We start from the raw sequence: 9,449 nt of genomic DNA on the forward strand, positions 1-9,449 counted from the left end.
GATTTACTTGCCTGGGATTTGCTTGGTAGAGCATTTGCCAGCAGTTCTGGGCATCCCCAGCTCTGTTTTGGGGAGCTGGAGCCAAATACATGGTATGACTGCAAAGTAGCTATGGCTAAGGCTGGGAGCACAGCAGGGTTATCTGATGGTGCAGTCAACTCCTGAGGTGTCCTGTGCAAAACTTACTGTGGTGGCATTTTGGCTGGGGCTAAATATAAAACTTCTTTGACCAAAGCAAATGGAATCTTTTCCATTTGTCTTCCCAAATGCTGCTGTATGGGTCATTTCTGGCTGTTGTTTTGGCTTGTCTTCATTTTCAGGATTCTTCCCAGCCCACCCCATGTAGTAGTACCATCTCACCCGCCCACCCCCTCTGGGTTTCACACACCTGTTTGTGTTGCAAATTAACACCTTCCTGTTTCTTCCAGGCTGCCTTCCCACTTGAGCTTGCTCTCCTGCAAAACAAATGCCATGCCTTCTTTAAAATAACTCATTTGTTGCTACTTCATTAATTCTCTGAGCCACAAAGACCTGCTGACTGTATTATCTTAGTGTTTAGTTGTCCTTTCTGTACATTTTTCTGCTCATATCCTGTTCAGTCACCGAGTCCTGCGTCTAGGCTATCTGTGTGGGTGTTTGTGGAGGACCTTGCACAGCAGGGCCCAGTCTGCTGCTGAGACTTTGCAGATGCTGGCAAAATGTAAAGAGCAAAACCAGTTAAACCCACCATCTGCACTAAGGCTCTCTTTGCAGATTTCTGCTGCATTTGAATTGATAAAGTTCATCACTGGGGATGAAAAAAAAAGCCAAGACAGGCTCTGATGGGATTAGTCTTAAGGACACTTGCCAGTAGGAATCAGTGAGGCTTTTTCTTCCCAGTGATTGCCGACTAAATGTCGTGCTGGTTGTGTCACTGAATCCTCCTCCATGGAGCTGGTTGTTTTCCCTCTCCCCAGGCTAGATTTCAAGGCAGGGCAGCAGAGATGCCAGCTTAGAGAGACAAGCATCTTCCCTCCCACATTGAGGGCATCTGTGTTTCAGCTGCGTTTCCCATTTGCTAGGCTGGCACTAGGAGTGATTTTGAAGTTATTCTTTCTGCAGAGAGGCACAGTGGTTCATCCTCAGCCAGGTAGCTGTAAGAACTTGCAGTTGGTGCTGATGCTCCTGCTTTCTGCTGCTCTGCAATGGGAAGGGCCCGAAGGGCTGGCATGGGTTTAGATAATCATGGGCTGAGTCAGTGTCTCAGCTTGGGTGTCTTGTCTTTCTCAGGTTGTTTAAGTGCAGACCCCGACCTGGGGTAGCAGTGGACAGGATGCTTAGGCTGGGCAGCAATTTTCCCATCCCATATTTCATGCTGCCGTGCTGGGTACTGCCATCACCCCACAGAGCACAGCCAGGGCTGCTTGCAGCCTGCCCAGCCCTGGTCAGCAGGGACTGGGAGCATGGGGGATCTCTTGGGGCCGTGCACAGTGGGTGCTGTGCTACCAGCGTAAGTCCCAAACCCTGCTGGGTGTCCCTGGGATTAAGCAAGGCTGAGCCTCTTGTCTGATGCTGTCACCGGAGAAGTCAGAGACCTGGAGATCTGGAAGTGCCTGTCCTGCAAAAACATTCCTAGAAACGCCTGAGCTGGGGCTTGTCTGCAACTCTAAAAACAGCTCCGCTGATGGAGGGCAGTGGGGCTCCGCAGCAGAGGCGCATCTGTGGAATTGACATGAAACGGGTGCAGGCTGGCGCTGCACGGGCTCCGTGATGCCCGAACTGGGGGAGACCCGGCTGCTCCTGGCCTCAGAGGGGGGTCGGGAGGGGGGAGCCCGAGGCCATGGTTTCGGTGCGAGGCACAGCTTTTAGACACGGGCAGGTGGGGCCGAGAGCGGGGCGCAGCAATCCGCGGGGGGATAACGAGTCTCGATGGCAGCGGCGGGGGCTGGGCCGGCCCGGGCCGCAGTGACACAGAAAACCAGGAGAGGCGGGGGTCCGGACGGGGCCGAGGAGGGCGGCCCGCAGCCCCGCGCCCTGCGGCGGGGCGGCCCCGCTGGCCGCGATCCAGCTCCAGGCTTTGCCGTGCCCGGGCCCTCCGCGGCCATTGAGATGGAAATGCCCCGGGCCTGGAGAATGGAGCCCCTGTTCCCAGCCTGAGGGAGGGGCGGCCGCCATTGCCCGGCGGGGGCTTCCTTCCGCGCCTGCAGCTTCCCGGGGCCGCGGAGTTGGGGAGCGGGGTGGGCGAGGAGCCGGGCCCCGGCCGGCAGCAGGGCGGACCGTGCGCAGCAGGTTTGTTGGCAGAGCTTTGCGGCGCTCCTGGTGCTGCCAGGGTGGGCTGTGGGAGCAGCCCCGGGGACGGCCCCTCTGGAAAGGCCCTTGGGCTCTCAGTAGTGCTGTTTCTCAGTCTCATGTTCCGTCATGTGGAGCAGTTCAGGTGCTGTTTGTCTCCTGCCCTTGCATCCTTGCTGGAGCGTGCTAATCTCGTTTATCTATCTTGTCTTTCAGAGATGACTCTCTTGTCCTCCCAGACACCATCCCTGGAGCCATCCTCAGCCGCCACTGAGAGCGCAGAGCAAAGGATGCTGGAGAAGAGGGCCAAGGTTATTGAGGAGCTGCTCCAGACAGAGCGGGACTATATCAGAGACCTGGAGATGTGTGTGGAGAGGATCATGGTGCCCCTGCAGCAGGCACAGGTAGGAACTGGGAAGGGAAGGGAAGCTGTGGTGCAGCACTGGTGGATTGGAGTGAGGATACCGAGTGCATCTAGTTCTCAGAGATGACTAGGCAGCACGGGAACCCATAGAGGAAATTAAAGCTATTCCGAGGAGAGGAGAGTGGTTCCCACAGTTTGTTGCAATAAGCCCATCTGCTTTGAGATCCTGCTGAACCCTCTTCCTTGCTGGAAGTGAGAGACCTGGCAGCAAGTATCATAGATTTTTTTTTTTTTTTTTTTTTTTTTTTTTTTTTTTTTTTGCGAGGCAGGAGAAGGTTCTCTTCATTTGGTTATAGGTTAAATTCATTGACAGGGGAAATAAGATATGGGGTCTTGGCACTGAGAGAGATTTAGTGAGAGGAAAAAGAGAAAACCAGGTGAGGAGAGGCAGGGGTGGAATTGCTGGGAGAGAGAAGGACATAAGGAGTGAGAGTTTCAGTGCACTGGGGGACAAGGGAATGTGTACAGGAGTCACTGTGATGAGAGGAGGTCACACCGGGTGACTGCTATGAAGCTGAGGAGTGATGGGTTGCAGGAGGGAAATGGGGGACTGTTGAGTCTAACTGGGACATGTTCCCCATCCAGGACATCTCTTTTCCCATTCACTAGATTCAAAACATAGACTTTGAGAGCCTTTTTGGAAACATCCACATGGTAATTAACTTCTCCAAGCAGCTGCTGTCCACCTTGGAGGCTTCAGATGCCATTGGTATGAATTCTGCTGTTAACTTTTCTCAGAAGGCTTGGATGGGCATTGCTGGTGGCAGGGCATAACAGTTTAAATGGTGGGAGAGGATCAGTGGGACTGGGCTTTCTCATCAGTCCAACAGTGAAGCCAAGGAGATCTTGTGTTGCCCCAGGGGTCTCTGTATTGGGACCCAGTGGATGTCCATTGCCCTTTCCCAAAGTGCTGCCAGCCTGAGCCATTCACGCCTTGGGCTGCGTGTGCCTGTGCTCTGTGGCTCTCCTGACAAATGTCTCCACTACTCCCCTGGGAGACCTAGATTGATTGAGCTCTCTGTACTGATGGGTGATGTAGAGGGGTCCTGCATGCTATAGTAGCACTGTCCTCTTGACCTGTATGTGTGGAATGGGGACAATGGATGCCACAGTGTTTTTGAAGGCAGCTGGGGACCAGGAGACTGAGGTGCTGCTTGTCTGCTCTCTGCAGGGCCAGTGTTCCTGACACAGCGTGCAGAGCTGGAGAGTGTCTACAGGGTGTATTGCCAGAACCATGATGAGGCCATTGCACTGCTGGAGACTTATGAGAAGGATGAGAAGTTGCAGAAACTACTTCTGGACCTGCTGGATAGCCTCAGGTTTGAGTCTCTGGCTGTGGCAGCCACCAGACTGAGATAGGGGGATCAGTTTCCAACATCCCTGCCTCCTGTCAGCAGTGTTTAGAACAGTCCAGGTGGTGACTGGAGAGGGTCTGACAGTGGCACTGCGTAGTTGACCAGGCTCTGGGTTCAAGTGACCCCCTGCCCCAATGCACACATGCTGGGAAACCTGTAGACCCCCTTAAAATCTTAAAATAGAAGCCACCAATGTATAGAGAAGGTGGCATGTCCTGGACTGAGCGTTCCTGTTCCCTGAACTCTGAGCCACCATGGCTGTTGAGGAAGGAGCTGCTTTGCCTGGGTGCCAGGGCTCCAACTTGTGGAGGTGACTGCCCCAGGAGCCAGCAGTGCTGATGGCTGCTCTGGAAGGACAGGGCTGCCCTCTGCCTTGGCACTGGCAGGCACAGACACTGGCTGTGGGATTGCACATCTGCCACCCCATTAACCCTTGCTTTTCTTTGCATTTTGGCACTCTGTGGGCCGGCAGGAGCCTGTACAGTGAATGGTGAGTACTTGTTCTTAGTCCCTGCTTGTCTGTCTGTGTTGTTCTGGCCATTCCTTGTAACTAACCTTCTGCCACAGGCTGGGTGCATGCTGGCATGCCCTAACAGTGCCTTATGGAGGCACTTGTAGAGTAGAAGGGTGTCTGTGTCATGACTGCAGCAGAAGCAGTGGGTGGGCTGCACAGGTAGGCAGCACAAGTGATGAGACAAGGGGAGGTCTTGGGGCACGAAATAGGATTTGGGAGCCCTCAGCCCCAAGGAGTCATGAAAGCCCTGCACTCACTGCAGTCCTGCAGTCTGTCTGTCCTGCACTAGGGGCCAGATCTGGGCAGTTGGTTGGTGGAACAGCATGTGAAACAAGTGGCTCTCTGGCAAGCGTGGGGCTGTGCCTATGTGAGATTTCATGGTGGGTCTGGTAATGAAGAGGATCATGGCTGGGAAGTGTCACTTGGTGTGAGTCAGGAGCAGAAAGCTGCAGGGGTTGATCTGAGGGTGCCAGGAGTTCAGGAGTGCAATGAATTTGGACATAAGGGTGGCTTGACTTAGGGAGTACAGTGGATTTAGAGGCATTGGAGTTCTGGGTCTGTTTGGCACTGGTTTGAGGGGGCAGAATGTGCGTGGCAGAGCCGGACAGACACCTGATACATCTCCTTTGTCCTGACATTCCAGGGGTTGCACAAACTACATTAACCTGGGCTCCTTCCTCATCAAGCCAGTGCAGAGGGTGATGCGGTACCCACTGCTGCTGATGGAGCTGCTGAGTGCTACCCCTGAGGCTCACCCTGACAAGGCACCGCTCACAGCTGCCGTCCTCGCAGTCAAAGAAATCAACGTCAACATCAACGAGTACAAGCGCCGCAAGGACCTGGGTGAGGAGCTGGGCAGTGCTGGGCACAGGGACAGCAGTGGGTGTCTGCTGGCCACTGAGCCTAAGCTGGCAACCACAGTCATGGAAGAACTCTCACTGCTCAGGGGAGTTTGACCCCATCACCTTTGTAACTGCCCTTCAAGTAGCTGCTAATTGAGCAGATTCCCCTCTGCTTCCTCATGCCCAGCCCACCTGGCTCCCCTAGCTCTCCTGGTGGATTAGAAGCTGTGGTTCTCCCACATCTCTTATAGCCTTCAGGCACCAAAACCAGACACAGTACCCAAGTGTAGCCTCTCTGGGGCTGAACAGAGGGAGAAAATTACTCCCTTTGATACCTGCTGGCCAGTCTCCATATTTTCCCTTGGAAGCCCCCACTTCATGCAAATTGTCAACTTCAGTCTTTCCTTGTAGCCCCACTGAAGCTGAGGTGACATAGGTTGCCTGTAATGATTGCTTGCCTGTAATATTTGCTAAAGAAGCAATATAGACACCTTCTATATGTCCAGGGACTATTGTACACCATCTCCTGTGTCATCTTAAGCTGGCACTATGCATAGTCTGTGGAAGAGCTTGAATAGTTTGTCTACAAATTGTCAGGCATCTGAAGAACCAAACAGATGGCACAGTGCTAGAAGGGATGGGTGGTTATGATATAATCTTTTACAAGGACATGTAGTGATAGGACTGGATTATGGCTTTAAACTGAGAGTTTAGATTTAGATTAGATGCAAAGAAAAAGTCTTTATAGTGAGGGTGGTGAGGCACTGGATCAGACTGCCTGCAGAAGTTGTGGATGCCCCACCCATGGAAGTGTCCAAGACAAGGTTGGATGGGGCTTTGAGCAACTTGGTCTAGTAGATGTCTCTGCCCATGGCAGAGAAGTTAGAACTAGAGGATTTTTAGGTCACTTCCAAGCCATTCTGTAATGATATATGGGATTCTTGGGACTACAGAGGCTTGAGGAAGAGGAGAACTGACAAGGTGATTGTTGATGAGCATTGTAAGACATGAGTGTTTGTGCTTACAAGGGTTTTGATTTCTGTATTAATCTCTTTAGTGCTAAAGTACAGAAAAGGGGATGAAGATAGCCTCATGGAGAAGATCTCCAAGCTCAACTTCCACTCTATCATCAAGAAATCCAACCGTGTGAGCAGCCACCTCAAGCATCTCACAGGCTTTGCACCCCAGGTACTGTGCATCAGGTGCACTTACACCCTGCAGTGCTTCTCCAGAGGTATCTGCTGTCCCTCCACACCCCTTCCCCCCATGCAGCTTCCAGGCCAGCAAGGCAGAGTGAGCTCAGGGTCTGAACCACCCATCTCTGCTGTCCAGCTTGTGGGCAGGAGGGCCCCACATTTGCAGTTTGGGGCGTGCTGAGTCCTGTGTCACCTCCCTTGAAATACTTTCTCTCACAGCTGAAGGATGAAGCCTTTGAAGAGACAGAGAAGAACTTTCGGATGCAGGAGCGGCTGATCAAGTCCTTCATCCGGGACCTTTCCCTGTACCTGCAGCACGTCCGGGTGAGCCAGTCTGGGTGTGATGCTGGTCCTGTGGGGCCCCCATGCACTGTCCCTCCTGTCTGCATGGTGTGACCCTGCACTGCCTCTGCCCACAGCTCCTGCCTCAGCTCTGTTGGGGCTGGGTGCTCAGGGCTGCCCTGGGAGCCCCTTCTGGGCAGCAAGCATGGCTGAGCTGTGTCTCCCTGGTGCAGGAGTCAGCATGTATGAAGGCACTGGCAGCAGGGAGCATGTGGGACCTGTGCACGGAGAAGGGAAGTGGGGACTTGGACCAGTTCCAGAAAGTGAATCGTCTCATCAGCGACCAGCTCTTCTCCAGCTTTGTGAGTGAGGCTGTGCCCTTTTGAGGCCTCCCTGGGGGTCTGCTGCAGATAGGCAGGCCCTGGGAGGCTGCAGGGAGGGTAACCTGGGAGAGCTGTGAGCATTCCTGCTCAACTCTGTCCACCTGAGAGCTTTGATGCTTGGCAGTTTAGGACTGTGTCTGTTAGCTACATATTTTTTCAGCCCTACCTGTAATGCTACAGCTCTTTATGTTAGTGGTTCAGGTACTTTACATAGAGTTACCCACAGTTATGTAAGATTATAGAATAACTGCTGTTGGAAGGGAACTCTGGAGCTCCAGGGTGCCATCAGGAGACAGTCACTATACTATCCAGGGGAGGTTGTGTGCTGGAGAGTGAGCTGCTGGCCTTCACAGTGGGAGAGCACCTTGTCTCACCTTGTCACTTCTCTGCCCACCAGAAAGAGCGGACGGAGCGGCTGGTGAGCTCGCCCCTGAGCCAGCTGCTCAGCATGTTTGCGGGGCCCCACAAGCTGGTGCAGAAACGCTTCGACAAGCTGCTCGACTTCCACAACTGCACCGAGCGAGCGGAGAAGCTGAAGGACAAGAGAACGCTGGAGGAGCTGCAGTCAGCCCGCAACAACTACGAGGCCCTGAATGCGCAGCTGCTGGACGAGCTGCCCAAGTTCCTGCGCTTCGCCAAGGAGCTGTTTGCCAGCTGCGTGCGGGGCTATGCCGAGGCTCACTGCGACTTCGTGCGCCTGGCCCTGGAGGAGCTCAGACCCCTGCTGTCGGTGGGTTCCTGCAGGGCAGCCAGCACCCTGGGCTCAGAGCAGTACTAGCCTGTGCAGGGTTTGTTCCTGAGCCTCACTGGGACCTGTCACATGGTGGGGGAAGCTGCTACTGCAGCATCAGGCCACCTGTGATTTGTGGAGGGCTCCTGTGGGATGGTGTCGGGACAGGGATTGCAGGGTTATGTTAGAATTGTGTGTGGAAGGCTCTTGAAGCAATGGCAGGAGAGCATTCTCAGAAAATATCAGGTCAAAAGTTTGAGGATCACTTAGAGCTGAGTCCAGACAGGACTCAGGACTGCACCCGATGCAAGTCACAGGCAGGACTCGGACCCCTGCCGTGGTCTACGCTGTAGCTCTTCGCCACTTCTCCCAGCAGCTGTCACCTAACCAGGATCCCTGACTTTGCTCTGGTTTCAGTTGCTGAAGGTGTCTGGCAGGGAAGGGAACCTCATTGCCATCTTCCAGGACGAGCACAGTCGAGTCCTCCAGCAGCTGCAGGCCTTTACCTTCTTCCCAGAATCCCAGGCAGCTCCCAAGAAGACTTTTGAAAGGAAAAGCATGGAACGGCAATCTGCCCGGCGGCAGCCCCTTGTTGGCTTGGTGAGTTCCCTCTGCCCGGTGTCAGGGCTTGCAGAGCCCAGGACAGCCACTCACACCTGCCTTGTTCCTCTGCAGCCAACCTACTTCCTGCAGTCAGATGATGTCCGAGCTGCCCTCCTGGCCCGCTATCCCCCAGAGAGTCTGTTCCAGGCAGAGCGCAATTTCAATGCTGCCCAAGACCTGGATGTCTCCCTGTTGGAAGGAGACATTGTGGGCGTCATCAAGAAGAAGGACCCCATGGGCAGCCAGAATCGCTGGCTCATAGACAATGGGGGTAGGTGGCTGTTCCCTGCCCTTGGTGCTTGCTGTGAGTTCCCTCCTCTGGTCTCTGTGCCCCAGTCTGAGCTCCCTTCCTCTCGCTCTCTGCAGTGACAAAAGGCTTTGTGTACAGCTCCTTTCTGAAGCCCTACAACCCCCGCCGCAGCCAGTCCGACGTCTCTGTGGGCAGCCACTCTTCCAACGAGTCGGAGCACAGCAGCTCCTCTCCCCAAAGCAACGCCACCCTGTCCTTCAGCCCCAGTGGAGCGGCCGTCACCTTCACTCACAAACCCCTGCAGGACTCTGTCTCCCCAGCAGATGGGTACCAGCCCCCACTGGAGGTGGACTCCCCCTGTCTGCCCCAGCTTGGCTCTGGTGACAGGACAGCCCCTCTGGCTGCTACAGTGAGATCTCAGCACCGCTACAGCCGCCCCGAGCTGGGCAGCAGCCCCAGCTCTCGCAACGGGCACCCCACCAAAGCACATCTTAGGCCCACGCCCTCGGTGGAGGACAGAGACTCTGGGCTGGAGAACAGCGAGTCTGAGGGAAACCAGGTGAGTCTTCAGCCACCCTCATGGGGCTAGGGATGCCAGGGGC

General features: G+C 54.6%; 1 protein-coding gene across 6 annotated transcripts in view; it reads left to right on the top strand.

Annotated features, from left to right (window-relative positions):
• The window catches only part of DNMBP (dynamin binding protein), a 33,650-nt gene that overhangs the window by 22,699 nt on the left and 1,502 nt on the right, over nt 1–9,449 (top strand). For 5 of the 6 annotated variants that reach the window (XM_079313032.1, XM_079313033.1, XM_079313034.1 and 2 more), the window contains 12 exons: nt 2,485–2,672; nt 3,302–3,401; nt 3,864–4,011; nt 4,520–4,537; nt 5,205–5,404; nt 6,461–6,591; nt 6,819–6,923; nt 7,115–7,243; nt 7,662–7,994; nt 8,412–8,594; nt 8,670–8,868; nt 8,964–9,406. In XM_079313032.1, coding sequence (XP_079169158.1) covers nt 2,485–2,672; nt 3,302–3,401; nt 3,864–4,011; nt 4,520–4,537; nt 5,205–5,404; nt 6,461–6,591; nt 6,819–6,923; nt 7,115–7,243; nt 7,662–7,994; nt 8,412–8,594; nt 8,670–8,868; nt 8,964–9,406 — 2,177 coding nt within the window. The remainder of the gene's footprint in view (nt 1–2,484; nt 2,673–3,301; nt 3,402–3,863; nt 4,012–4,519; nt 4,538–5,204; nt 5,405–6,460; nt 6,592–6,818; nt 6,924–7,114; nt 7,244–7,661; nt 7,995–8,411; nt 8,595–8,669; nt 8,869–8,963; nt 9,407–9,449) is intronic. The other variant, XM_079313035.1, reaches the window with a different exon arrangement.

The sequence above is a fragment of the Erithacus rubecula genome (genome assembly GCF_903797595.1).
Source record: "Erithacus rubecula genome assembly, chromosome: 9".
Lineage (NCBI taxonomy): Eukaryota > Metazoa > Chordata > Aves > Passeriformes > Muscicapidae > Erithacus > Erithacus rubecula.